This window comes from Lepisma saccharinum, chromosome 1 (assembly GCF_977018435.1).
Source record: "Lepisma saccharinum chromosome 1, izLepSacc3.1, whole genome shotgun sequence".
NCBI lineage: Eukaryota > Metazoa > Arthropoda > Insecta > Zygentoma > Lepismatidae > Lepisma > Lepisma saccharinum.
In genome coordinates, this window is record NC_139229.1 from 174,003,133 (window position 1) to 174,018,531 (window position 15,399).

The window sequence follows — 15,399 nt, forward strand, 5'->3', positions numbered from 1 at the left end:
GACGTGTGTAGGCAATTTCTACAGAAATTCCCAGGTGTTTCACCTCCACATAGAGATACGGTTAGACATCTTGTCCTTAAATTACGAGAAACTTGATCGTTAAATTTTAAAATACCTAAGCAAAAACGACGTATTCTAACCGAAGGAAAACTCGATGAAATTGGTGCAGCGTTAGAACGTTCTCCAAACAAACCTCTACGCAGTGTTTCACAGGAGATGGGAGTGTCAAAATCATGAGCACATACAGCCACAAAGCTACTAAAATTAAAACTGTACCCTTATAACACAGGTTAGTGCCCGTTTTGCAATATTTATATAAATGTCTGCATATGTGCATAAAAATAAGCAGGCATTACAGGCCGCAAATGTCGGCATCTCCGCCAGCGCCGCCCGCCACGCTTCGCCCGATCTCTCGGCTGCAGATCGAAATGAACTAATACATTATTTTGTAGTTCAGTAATGTGAGAAATTGGATGCAATCGCTATCTGCTTGTAGAAGTCTGCAAGATTTCGCAAAATCAATGGCTACACATTTGGTTGTTGTGCAATAAACAGCCATACCCAGGTTTTTACAAAACTTAGCATGCCGAGAAAGTTCGGCCGAGTTTTTCCTAACCCAGGACCACAGGCCGCTGGTTGTTGCTAGTGGTCAGCAACAACCACCGAAACAATGCCCTTCCCGTGACTAAAGAGGGCCCCAAAATTTCCTTTCCGACCTTTAAATTCCCGTGTTGTTGGGTATTGTGTCGAACCTGTTGCTTGGGCTAAGTGAAAGAATGGTTGGAAGGCTGAGGAAACTGAAGACGAATCTCTGTCATTTGCTCAAGGCAACGTCCAGAATTTGTATAAAGAGACTGACGACAAAATAAAAAGTCACCTACCGTGTTAGGAATATGATGTCGATTACTTTCTAGTATAATCAACAACGTGCTGCCAGCAGTGAAGAAAACGGAAGTGAAGTTCTTATGAAGGAAACAGCAGTATATATATATAAAAAAATATGCCACTGGCAAGATCCACGAATGGTTCAAGGTGAGATAAAAAAGTGATAGGGAGAAGCAGATGGAAATATCCTCCAGCAAAAACATCGTAACTTCTTTAGGGCACATACATTTATGGAATGATTCTTCTTCTTCATAATCCGGATTTGAACTTTTGTTCTCCCCTATCTTTTTCCACCGTAAGCATCAGTGGAATATTCCAGTAATCTGTTGGTATTTAACGTAAGTACTGGCTGTGTACTCACAATCTCGCCACCGAAAAGCCTGGGTTCTAACCTGTTCCTTTGATTCTCTTCCTTCACTTTTCTCATACACTCTTTATTCATCTTTATCATCAAAATTAGCATAAAGCGCCAGAGAAGGGATATAAAATAAAGAAACTCTGACATGAAGATGAAATCTCCAATCTGATTGAGTTGGTGTTTTAAGTCACACTTTATGCACAGTACGGCAATCTCCATTCTGATTTAAAGCAAGGGCCCACTGCAGCAACTAATATTTTTGAAACTCTGAGGTTGATGAAAAGTCATATTTTCTTCGGGGTTAGAAGACGATAGTAAACATAATAGTGGCCAGCCTCGAAACTCAGGAAATATTTTTTTTTGCGTTCTTTTTTTCATTTTTGACCTTTTTAGGGCTTATTGTTACTGTTCGTGTGCATAATTGATATTAAGGCTCATACCTTGTCCTACACTATCATAAAACACCTCTTGATTTACATCAGATCATTATCTAATTCACATAAAACGAAGAACATATACCCTTCAGAATAGACAAATCACCGCAACAATTCCAATTCATACATACGCAATAAATATTTATGTAAGTTATAAAAGTATGTAGCATTATTCATTAATCTTCTGTTCTTGGTTTTGAGTATTTTTTGCAATTTTTATTGCACTATTATGATTGTCATAAGTTATTTTCGTCTTCTAAAAATTCAATACCGTAAAATCCATCTCGTAAGTAAAGCCCCGTCAGTTAGCTTTCCAACAGAATAGTGAAATTAAAAATATGCTTTAGATCGAAGAATTGAGTGTAATATGCAAGAATATGACCAAAACGTCACGTTGTCATAGTTTGTATTAAAGCCTCGCTGGATCTTTGACCGACGCCAGCCAAGCCGTGTTCGAAAATTCCTATCTTTCGAAAAACCGATGTGATATTCCAAACCCTGAAAAATTACATCCGCTTAGAATTCCTTCCTCAGCATTCACGTGAATCTTCGTGTGCTTTACTTTCGCAGTTGTTTAGATATTCGCAATAGTTTCGTGGCTACGTAAGCCTATTTTCCATCACAGATATCTAGACAAAAGCGAAAGCAGGCCACATGACAATTCACGTGGATGCTTTAGAAAGAATTCTAAGCAGATATGATGTAATTTTAATAGTTTATTATTATTATTGCTTGATAATAATAATTATTATTTTTATTGGATTATTATTTCTACTATTTTATTTTATATCAACGCGTTGACTCCCCCTACAAACATTTCTGGTGACGCCCGTTATTAAGAACCATCAAGCTCGTCGATGATCTAGTGTCTATTTACAAGATCTTTGGCTCGAATCAGACTCGACGTGCAAGAGCCATTAATGAATAGCTCCTGAGAGTGCCCGACACCAGCCCGAAGCCTTCTTCTGTAAGCTGCAATTACTCAGTGTACCACGCGGCTTTCGCAGCTTGCCAATCAATCAGTCGTCGAATAAACAAACCAGGACAAGAAACGATAATAACTGCTTGCACAGGGACAGCTAAAAACTGGAAACGGAATTAGGCGTGGAGAAAGGGAGGCAAAGAAGCCCCTCCTCCCGTTCTTCCGACATGCACGTACCGCAGTTCAATGCTCGTGATCATGCCGCTTCCAGATGCTAAATCGACGCCTCCGTCAAGGAAACATGAGACACAAAAGGTGCATGGCCCCTGGCAACGTGATGTAAGACCCGTAGGTGGGCCGGGCGACTGGAATTTGCTGAAAGGAGGTGAAGGTGAGCGGCTGGTGGCCTCCGAGACACACAAACACGCTCTCGGTAACCTTCAGGCTTAACCTCGCTTAATCGGGCCTCATTCTCTGGGAAGATACTACAAGGAACGGTTTTGCAGATCCAGGAAGAGAAGAACCTGAGTGGTTGCTTGCAGAGAGTTCTGCAAGTGAGTGTGCTGCAGTTCTGTACAGTGTTCTCAAAATTGAGGTACCAACAATGATAGTCTTCAAGAAGTAGTGTCTTGAGTGATCGGACGAAAATTATATTTTTCTCTCTCAGTGACCGGAACGATTGTATAGAACGCTAACCTGCACCAGTGAACCATTGGTACACCAACAAGGCACCTTTTGGAAAAAAGTGACAAGATTCGTCATCTCTTTGGCAACCATGGTGAACACCACAGAAACATCCCACGAGCATTACCACCCGACTGTCCGTCTGTGCGAGGTTCAGAGGCCTCCGAACGGATGCAGCGGGTTCCACCTGAGCAGGACGAAATGGGATCCTTACCCGTGGGTGTCTGGAGTGGATGCCGGGTCTCCCGCAGAGCAAGCGGGTCTGCAGACGGGTGACTGTGTCCTGGAAGTGAACGGCGAGGATGTGCTCGGCGAAAGGATCAATGAGGTGGCTTCGAAAGTGAGGGCGAGAGAGGACAGGGTTCAGCTGCTGCTTTGGAACGCCGGGGTGGATCCACAATGCAGTCGAGAGGTACGTTTTTATAATGTCTCATATTAGATAGTTCTTCATAGAAATATATTCCGAAAGTAGTACAATTCTAAGGGAGTCAACGCAACCCAATGAACACAGGCCATTGAAAGTTACAGTTTTATCACTGGGTCCAATCCCATTGCTTTCAACATATTAGTAACTTAGAACTAAAGCATTGGAACACCCATTCCAAAATTAACACATCCTTCCTCAGTTTGAATCAGTACCTCCAACATGGATTTGTGCTCGGATAGATTCATCGGATCCGGACCTACAGTTTAGAGTGGGATCCGAATCATACTCTGATCCGCTTGATTACAAGGTGACAGAGTTGCGACTTCGCTATCGGGGAGGCCCCTGTGATTTACGAGTTTTAATAGTAAGAAGCCAGAGCGTAGGAGCTATACGAGAAGGGTTTATTTGCCTAAAAAGTTTCTTATGCAAGCTATACGGGTGGGCAGGACATGTTCATTGAAAACTTGTATGTTTTCATGTGGTGCTCAGCAGAGGTGCAGGAGGGCTTATGATTTAGAGGGGAGAGAGTGTCGGGAGGAAAGCTTTCTCATATTTTCCTGTTATTTTTATGTAAAATTTGTAGAAACATGAAACTGCGAATTGAATAAATAAAGATACATAAGAGCTAGGTTTGTGTAAACAATTTCGGAACAGATGGAGCTGAAGAGCTTCTCCTGGGCTCATTCGAAAGTTAACGGAACCATTAGACAGAGAAAACGTCAAAAGTTTGTATTATTAAAGTCACGAGACTTCATTTTAATATTAAAAACTGGGCAAATCCAGCAAAAATTATATAGAGAGGGCCCTGCTCATAAATATGTTATGTAAATAAATTATTGAAGCTCCAATAATCTTAGCTGTAGATGAGGGAAGATTGTCAATTCTGTTTATAGATATTAAATAAGAAAGTTTATACCTATATGGATTTAATAGTAAAGAAATACGTAATTACTCAATCATTCCCATCATTCCTTGCAATTGTAACAGTCAAAATTCATACATACATATTGAGCTATCGAATTGGAAAGTGTACTGTTGTTTTAAAGAAGTTAGAATGCATAAATACCGTCCTTGGTGTCTTGTGATGCAACAATTGTCTTGAAATCTTCAAAGAGAATTCATATTGGATTTTGTTTCTAATCGCTAGCACGGAGAAACAACTATTTGGAGGAATCGCACATAACATTACAGAAACAATCACTTATTCTTCAACAGTTCTTCGTAATTGAGTAGAAGAATTACGTAGTGATTTATTTAGATTTTCGTTTACGTAACTTGAACACTATAACGGTTTGATACAATGTTTTCATCTTCTCCTTTCCTCTGCTTCACCCACTCCTCCTGGAAAATGAGCTCAGAAAGAGCCATACAGATTTACTGGCTCCCAAGTGAAATCTATTTTCTGAGAGCTCTTCTATAAATTGCAACTTTGAAAACGTACCGAAAAGTTTGAATAGTGTGAATAATGTTCTTCAATGGAAACATTTATTTTCTGAAAATTTATTTAAAAATGTATATCTCCTTCCTCCTCCTTCCCCACCATCCATACAAAGTACATCAATATGCAGTCTCTCTTCCATAAACTAAAGTGTTCATAATTTTTACACTCATTCCCTAAACTTTCTTACTAAGTCTAAAGAGTTTTAGAGAACGGAGATCAAGTCAACTAACGATTATATATCAGAATATGGTATGGTATACAATGCTTTTAATTATTTTGCTTGAAAGTATAATACAAAGAAAAAAATCGTGTTTACACACAGAATTCAAAATGCATCAAATCAATGTTGGCGCATTTTTGATCAGTTGGCACAGTTAAACGTTCAATTTTGGTTTCTTTGAAATTGTCGTCACTGGTCCGTTCAATTGATGCATTTTAGTGCATTATAGGGAGCAGCAGCTGCTAAAAGGTTATCTTTGACGCATTTTTCTGTGCATTTTGATGCTCAAAAAGTGCATTATTAGCAGTTAATGCACTTTTGATTGATTGATTTTGTTCATTTTACTTCGCTTTTCTGCCACTTTTGGCTAATCGCGAAGGTGTGAATGACTGATGATATGATGAAATTGATGAAGGGACACTCACAAAGAACACCCATGTCTAGGTCAGGAATTGAACCCAGGATCACTGGCGTAGTAGTGCACTGTGCTAACAACCACGGAGGTTGGCAGTTGATGTATTTCGATATGTACTATCCTTGAGATTGTTTTGACGACAAGCTCTTGCGTTTGTCAAATTATCTGAGAGGGTACAAGGGGGACAAGTTTAATGGAATGATTTTGGGGGGAGTACTGTACTCACTTCCAAATATCTACCCCTCTACACATTCCTTTAACTTTCTGTTTGTAATATTATCTCTCTCTTTCTCTCTCTTTATATATATTTATCTCACGTGTATCTCCCTTCTTCCCTTTTCTTTTATTCATCGTGTTAGCTATTCCTCTTGATTTCTCTTCAATTATATTATCATGATATCATTCCTTCTTTTCTTACATTTTCCTCTTCCCTCTTTTCTTTCTAATTCGTGCTCGCTCTTGTTCTCTTTCTCTCTGTTTCCATTTTATCTTCTCTCATTTCTTTTTCTCTCTCTCTCTCTTGCCTTGTAATCAAGCGGTCCCGGGTTCGATACCCGGTGGAGGCACATGGTGGTTCGGATACCACTTTAAACTGTAGGTCCACTCCCGATTAGCCTTACTGTGCATAAAGTGGACTTAAAACACCAACTCAATCAATCAATCAACCTTTCTCTCTCTATTTCTCAAATAAGTTATTTGAGTTGGCAGTAGGGTGAGGTCAGACAATTTCATGCTGGATAGAGCACCCCTTTGTCTCCCCGTGGCGACACCCCCGTCCACGCGCTTTGAACAAGCAAAAAAAAATACGTGTTCTGAAATTTTGGTTGCCAACACTTGTCATAAAGAAATGATTGCTTGAGTTGATGTTTTAAGTCCACTTTATGCACAGTAAGGCTAATCGAGACTGGACCTAAAGTGGAATCCGAACCACGACGTATGTGCCTCCACCGGGTATAGATCTCGGGACCCATTGGTTACAAGGCGACGATGCTACCACTGCCCAATCAGGCATAAAGAAAGGAAGAAAAAACTTATTTATATTCAAGGACACGGAAGTAGCAGCATGGCGTACTACACTATCTTCAATGGTGGAATTTCCAACTCCGGTTTTAATGGACGAAAAGTTACACACTTGGGGAAACCTTTTTCTCCTGAAGCTATTGTAAAATGTGATTCTCGACGTGATTTCTTTGTTGCTAACTCCAGTAATATCCAGTAGATAACCTCACCCTTTACGTAACATCTAGACACCACGTCACAAGGTTCGGCATGAGGCAGCAGAATGCACACAGAACATCAACAAGTTTGAAGATATGGAGGACAGTTGATCGCATAGTGCACACATCGATAATTACATGTAATGCAATAGTACCTTCATTCAACTGTCACGTATGAAAAACAATAAATGTTAACAAGGATGATATAGGAGATATATACGGGGAAGTAAAATATGAAACAAGATTTAATAGCTGGGCCTCCCAGATGGCATAGTGGTAACGTTGTCACCTTGTAATCAACGGGTCCCTGGTTAGATACCCGGTGGAGGCACATGGTGGTCCGGATCCCACTTTAAACCGTAAGTTCAGTGCTGATTAGCCTTTCAGTGCATAAAGTTGGCTTAGAAACAAACTCCAAACAGAAATAACATATAAATACTAGCTCTTATATAAATACTTTCCTGGTTTTTCCCGGACGGTTCAATTGTAAATTATGATAGTTTACAGTTACAATAAAAATATCTCAAATAATATACAGCTTGACAAAATAAAGTAGTGTCTGAAAATACTGAAATGTTATTTCTAGTTGCTTGAGTTTGTGGCTAATCGAGACTGGACCTATAGTTTAAAGTGGGATCCGAATCACTGTGCGCCTCCTAAGGGCATCGAACCCGAGACCTTTTGATTACAAGGCGACGACGAAACGTTATTTCTAACTCGTTATCCTCTTTGCTGTAGAATCGTCATAGTATGGCCTATTCATGGGCATCGGGAGAAGGGATCGAAGCGGAGGGTGTCGTTCATTTCAAATTAGAAAATAAGCAAAAAGCTTATTATAAAAGAAATACAGTTTATTAGTATTTCAGAAGAATTACCAAAGGTTAGAACAACATTTCCGAAAAATTCAGGAACCAGATCAAAACTTCAAATTCATCATCTACCAGTTAATACATAGAATATATGGTTCAATGAGTTTTCAGAATCTTGTAAAGTTATTATTTACGTTTTCAGGGTCATAGAACGTAAACTTCAGGACTAAAACATTCCATAAAGTTCAAAAATTGTAAGAGTTAATAACAAAATAGAATAACTGTGCATTTCAGTACATTAACTGTACAGAATTTGCAAAATTAATTAAAAGAGGAAGTTTTGTAGGATAATCATTCGCCCAGTGGATCGATTAAACAGTCACCCCAAGGATATAATAGTGGTAAATTTAGAATAAAATGGGTATATTTTTATTATTTTACAATAATAATAACAATTATTATTTCCAATAATCTAGTTACATCAAGGAAATGTCTAGCGACAGAAATATCTAGCAACGCATATGGACCTAATTGCATCTCACAATTCTACTCCATTTATATAGCGGTCGTACCTATCACTTCAAGATATCTGTAAATCTTTTTGCGGTAAAATGTTTAACAAATGAACAACACGTATCTTCACTTTAATTAGGAATCGTTACTACACGGAAGAGATAGAAGGAAACCTTATTCTTCTTTTAGTGAATGGAAATATCTTATCTGTATAGTAACATCAATGTGGACCTTTGGAATTTGTTACTTTGGTTTGGGAAAGTGAGATGCAAAACCGGTCTCTTGTTATGTCATCAAAATATTTTGGGATATCTTACGAATAGTAAAAGTTTGTGAATATATGCATTAAAAGTTACTCACACAATGAAAAGATTTTTGCTCTGGTTACAAATTTAAGATGGTATAACAGATGAGTCAATCTGATTTAAGTACATTACTTCATTCACTATTGTACAGCAACTGAATCCAATGTTAACTCAATTTTGAACAGACTGTGGGTTATCAAGTTTAACTCCCGAGCCGTTCAATTGTCACTATAATAATTTCCATTTTCTTTCTGACTTTGAGGCTAATCGTGAAAATTAGGATGAATGGTGATTAGATTAAATTGATTCAGTTGTTTAACAAAGATATATTTATGCCCAAGCTAGAATCAAAACAAAATCTTCCGAGTCGATTACTCATGAAGCTCGGTCACCCAATCACCTTTATAGCCATAATAAGACTTGATCACTAACTAGTTAAACATAAAAAATCATCAAAAACTTGTTTCTGAAGATTAAAACTCAATATGGTATAGATAATATATAGGTAGCTGCATATGTGTGTGTGTTGGGGTGTCACGGTATCTAGTGACATGTGAAACGCAGTTCGATATAAATTATTTTTTGTTTATTGATTCATTTTATGCACAAACATGAAAGTGTGAGGTTTGATCTTATTTTGTGGATAAACTTGTATCCGAGCCAGACGTCGGGAGTTGGGAGAAGGGTTTTTCTTGAGTGACAGCCGCCGCTCAGAACATGACATATTTGCACCAACACGGAGATAAGGAAAGATTGTTTTCGTCGAGACCGGGCTCCAAGACGCAGTGGGCGGTCGATCCCATGTTCACGGATGACCAGGAAAATCAGCTGGAGCCCAAGCCTGCAAGGATCGACGACGCGCACTTGACCGCGTTTCAAGACAATGGAGAGAGGTCATTTCCATCCCTCTGAAACAGAAGCCAAGCCACTAGAGCGTCCTTTTCAACGGAAGAATTCGAATCTCTTATATATATAGGCAGTACTATGATTCCAGACACAGTTTTTACCCGGATTTCATAGAGAGAGCATTTCCGCGCTACACTCTCGCGTGATCATTGTTTTGCGTCCGTGGACTTCGTTTCCTTACGTACTGTGAGCGACTTGCAGATAGAGAGTTACCAGTGTGCGCCTTATTTTGGCGAAGATTACGCGGTGATTTGTTTTTGCCAAGCGTGGACTACATAAGGATGGAGGGCTAAAGAAGATAGAGAAGGGAGGCCGTCGCTTCCCTGACACCTGCAACGACGCCGAAGCCAGTCAGACGACGCCGAAACCAAACACTGCCCAAAGCCCGAAGGACGCTTTCAGATCGACGTCCCAACCAAAGCCCGAAGGACGTTTCCAGAGAGAGATGATTGCAGATCGACGTCCAATTGATGCCCGACACTAGGGATATTCCGAACCGGCGCGTGACAACGTACACCCGACGCTAGTGACAAGAGGAACGCCCGAAGTACTGAGGAGGTGCAAGTACACCATGTCGTCGCAATTATTCCTCGTCGCGATCGACCTCGGAGGACAATTTCGCCACAAAGGAACCGTGTGCAAGTCCCGCGTCCAGGAGAGATGAATGACCACGCCATGTAGCAGAGTCTGGTACAGTATACTTCAGAGGGTCTCATGTCCATGTAAACGTGCGTCGTCAGTATCAACACCGTACAGTTAACGCCGAAGTCTCACTTATTCGCAAAGTTACTCAGGAAAAACCTAAACCTAACCCCCGCGTCTGATAATTTTTGGTATTGTTATAAAAAAGAGCTATTTCATGTTCAGATGTGCTAATTTAATTGTCTGCATTCAGGGCTAGAAGCTCCATTTCATTTCTTTAATATTTAGTATAAATTGTCAAAGTGTGCTCCATTTCTTGTGTAACCGACCGCCCCGTCGCGCCATTTAACTTGTCAATAGTTGACTGATGAGTCCTTTTTAATTGTGGAAAGCGTAGTTGTTTTTATTGCAAGGTCGTGTGCGTGAAATAGTATTATTTGTTGCATAGTGGTTTTTGATGTAATTTTTGCTCGCGCCGACGATTGATTTGTGTATTTCCGGCAGCTGGAGCCAATTAAGTTTTTGCATCACTATGTAATTGTGTAGTTGTTCTCATTGGACGAGAGAGGCTTATGTGTAATACCCCCGTCCGAGAAACTTGTATAATGTCGTCCTTACGACTGGATGCATACGTTCATTCGAACGAAAGATTTAACCACGCCGACCCAGTTGTCTTAGTTAACCGCTTTCCGAGGGCTGGCACTTAAGTTAATTTAAAAGAGCACAGGAGCTGGCAGACAAATGCCCTAAGTTCACATAAAGGTTTAAAAATTAAAAGGAATGATATGTTAATGAGATCCATGATTTGTATCCATACTTCACATGTAAAAATACCTCATGTGTGTGAAAGAGAGATAGAGTGAATGTTGTGAGAGTGAGGAGGCTTTGTAAACAGTTGTTGATTGCAATATTTTTTTGTTGTTACAATATATATTCACTTTTTTACCGTTCGTCAGTGTTGTTATTTGACGTTTTTCAGGTACCAGATATTATGCTATTAGTGTTTTATGATTGTTCGAATCTACATATCAAAGGTAAACAAAACAGTGTAACTTTTCAAGGTATTAATCTCCGCCTCGCAATAGTATGACAATAAACGACCGTCTCAGTACCGAACTTGATAACTGGACCGTGAGTCACGACCGGTTTCCCGTACACATAACGACGTTTGGCCCCGTGCCGGGGTATGATTGACACGTCATTTCGGGGACCGTGAGTGCACTCGTTACAGGGGGGGGGGGGTATACATGAAAAAATACATACACCAACTTCCGTGGCGGAGTAGTTAGAATGTCGCGATACGACGCCACACGCCAGGGGCCCGGGTTCAAATTCTTGCCTGGGCATGGATGTTATTTGTGAGTATTCCTTCCTTAATTTCATCATCGCTTACTGTCATCGTCGCAATTAGCCAAAGTGACAGAAAGCAACGCTAAATAACCTAATTGAATCAATCAATACATACATGCATACACACCCACACAAACACACACATGTACATGTATGTAGTAGCAAATTTTAATTACAATGATAACATAATAATAGCATTAGGACTGTGGAAAGAGGGATCACTCCTATCTGGTAGCTTATTTGTCATAATATCCATCCGAAGCAAGACATGGATGTGATGATCATCTATCTCATCGCTGTGATTTACCAGAAATTTACCATAAAATACAATTAAGAAGTAATACGAGTACCATCAAGCATCTTTGTACTTTTAATATTAAGCTTTGTACTCTTTATATTACATCACTTTTCAACCTTCTGTCGGTTTTACCAATAATGAGGATAAATGACAGAAGCAAAGCAATAGGTGCTTTACCCTGAATTTGAACCTAGAAAAACTGACTACGAAGTGCGTATTCAATTCGTTAAGGAAGTCCGCTTCATAATGTTATCCCATTGCATTTTGGAAATTAAACGTAGTTTTTCTACCACTTCAAGTCAACCACAACGATAAATCTTTAAATACAGACAAAGTAACTCCCATAGTCTAGAAGGAACTTAAATCTAGAGCCTCATTACGTTTAAAGGATTTATTATTGCTAATGTAAAGATACACTCTAAAATACATGCAATTGAGTTGCCTCCGAAAGTGGTGTAACACAACACATAATAAAGTGTTAAAGGCCTTTGTACTTTGTGTGATTTGACATCAATTGGTGTCACAAGACACAAAAGATGGTGCTGAACAACGCCAATTCCATATCAACACCCTGTTGCTACCACTTTGGTTGCAACTCAATTGCATATTTTTCTAGAGCGTACAATCCTCCTGTCATTTCACCCTGCCGTAAGGCACATTCTCCACCTCGGTCATATTTGGAGATGTTTGACTTTGGAAGATCTCGGTGGGCGTCACAATTATTGCGCGAGACGTTGACGGGAAAAATCCTGACTTCGGGAACCTAAGCAACCTATGCTTCAGTCAAGCCTTACACACTGATACACAACGGCTGGCTTATGCAGTATTACATTGCAGTACTGATTAACATAGCAATACATTTGATTGATTGATTAATTGATTGGTGTTTTAAGTCCACTTTGTGCACAGCAAGGCTAATCGGGGCTGGACCTACAATTTAAAGTGATATCCGAACCACTATGTGCCTCCACCGGGTATCGAAGTCGGGACCCCTTGACTACAAGGCGACGACGCTGCCACCGAGCGTTGAAACTAAAACTAAAGTTTCAACAGAAGTTGATGGATGAAGTAAATGAACTATGGAGTACGGATATTTGGTCTATGTTCTGAAAAAATCTTAAGAAATATACTGATTTTATATCTATTCTTCGGCGTCCTTCAAATAATTTCCATCATTGCTCTAATCGCATGTGCCTGGAACTAATCCAACAGCATTCCAACAAACCGCATAGGTTTAAGTTGATATAAGCAGAATTTCCAACAAATCGTAGATATTCCTGGAGAGCGGAAGGTCGTTGAGCAGTGCTGCAGAGCCGCTTCTGGCACGAGAGGACCTTCGTGGTCTACGCTAGGTCAGATCGAATTGCCTCCTGCTCCTGCAAGGACGGCGCTCGAAAAACAAATTTCGTTCAACCTTCGTCTGTTTGTAGTAACACACTCTCTTCCTGTACGTTTACTTACATCATTTTGTCTGTTTCAATGTTTTTAGACCACGGATTGGATTGCCCGAAGCGTTCATTCCAATGCTCCCCTTGAGTTGAATAAATTACTTCCTTCCTTTCGCCGTCAATGTCTGCATTTAGGTTAATTTAAGTATTTTTTTTACCGCTTGTATTGAATCGTGAAGATAAGAATGAATGATGAACTGATGACATGATGTTGAGACAAACAAACCAAGGGTTCTAACCTGGGACTTAATGGTTTTGTCCTGCTGTCCTTTGTTCGTAGGTTGCTCTAGATGCAACAACCATTTCACATATACAGTCCAATAGTAGCTAGTTGAAGTTGCATGCCAGAGTAGTTTAGGCTGTTTGCACCCATCCTGTAATTATGACAAGCTTCAGTAAGGTACAGAAAAGTTGTAAAATAGTCTAGCAAATAGGCACTATGTAATGAAGCACCAAAATAGGGAATGGACATAAACTTGTTAAGTATAGTTGCACACTTATTGACTTGAAGCTTTTGCATTATATTATATTCTTTTCTTATTTTTGTTTAGGTTTTATTACCTTTGTCTAATCGCAAAGATGAAGATGAAATTAGATGAAATTGACGAAGGTGCTGTCACTAGACAAGAGAGTGAAAGAGCGAAAATAACACAAAAAGCGGGAGTAAGCAAAATATGACAAAAATGAATTTTCAGACAAGATTATGTAATGTACTGCAAAAATTCATTATCAGACTTGAAACAATATAAAATCAATGTTAAATATTAAAGCGTATTTTTAATGAAAAGGGGAAAATTTGGTAAATAGGCAAGAATCCATATCCAACCCGTGATTTAATAGAAAGTGTGTCTGGATTTGACGGAGATCTTTTACCAGTGGGGAAAACTAAGCTAACACCGAGATATTTATCTAAGGTTTAAACTGTCCGTAGGAGCCACGGTGCCCCAGTCGTTAGGCCATCTGAATGCCACGCGGGAGATCTGGATTCGATTACCGGGGTGGCTGGTTCAACCAGCCTCCAATAACTGGGTACCTGAGAGCATCATTGGGGTAAAGATGGCGGAAGTGTGGTGCTGATCACATCACCTAAAATATAATAGCCGAGGTCGTCGAGGCGCGAGGTCCTATCTCCACATCTACTTACGTGGCTTCATGGCATCTTATCTAAAATACCCATAACTATGGTAAAAGTCGAGGCTCAGCACATGAGCGAGAGGCACGACCACACTTTACCCCCACAGCATCTCCTGGTACTAGGCCAGAGCCTCGTTAACCAGCAACTGGAATACGGTTAGAATGGTGTACTACGGGAAAGGGGCGTTGGTGTCTGTTTCCACCCAAAAAGGTCACTCTTATGTCCTTCTGCTCTGGCTGCGAACGAATTATAAAAACAATGTAGAGCTTGTTAAAGGGAGCTAATAAGGAGGAGATTCCCTGGCTACAATCCCTTCATTTCAAGCACATTTGCTCGAAACTCTTCTCGAGATAATTTATATATACACACAGAAAACTAAATGCATCATCATGGGTGTTTCTTGATGCCTTCCTGCTTCTTTTTGGATGATGCACTTAAACCTTTGGTCTGAGCTAATGACTTTATGTAGCTCAGACGAAACGTTTAAGTGTATCATCAAAAAAATATGCATTCTGATGCATCAAAACGCATCAAGGTGCATCAAAACGCATCAGCTGATGCATTAAAGTGCATCTCGACTGAAATAAATCCTCACTTGAATCAAATGATGCACTTTGGTGTTTCTTTCACGACATACAAAAATGCACCAAAATGCATCAAATGTGAATCTGATTCTTTGAAGAATCTGCTAAACACATTTTAGTGCATCAATCGATGCATTCTGGTGCCTCAATCGATATGATGCATTTATTTCTCTCAGTATACAGTCACGTACACTTGTGGGTTGTAATGAACCCATTCAAAGTCAGTGAGATTGTTACAATCCAGAAGTGTCCGTGACTGTACAACTTGCAAGGCAAGAATGTGTCAATAGCCGAACTCCAACATTAGAGTTACGGAAGTGGTCGATTTAATCGTTGCGATATATTATTACTTATTATCTCCTTAAAGAATTTATAGGGCATTTCATCTTTAGTGACATTTTATAAA

At 39.7% G+C, this 15,399-nt stretch overlaps 1 protein-coding gene across 1 annotated transcript in view; it reads left to right on the forward strand.

Moving 5' to 3' along the window:
• Window positions 1-3,247: 3,247 nt before the first annotated feature.
• LOC146004235 (uncharacterized) overlaps window positions 3,248-15,399 on the forward strand; it is a 32,941-nt gene continuing 20,789 nt past the window's right edge. Inside the window, exon 1 of the mRNA XM_083142916.1 lies at window positions 3,248-3,695. Within this exon, the coding sequence (XP_082999042.1) occupies window positions 3,375-3,695 (321 nt within the window). The 5' untranslated portion in view covers window positions 3,248-3,374. The remainder of the gene's footprint in view (window positions 3,696-15,399) is intronic.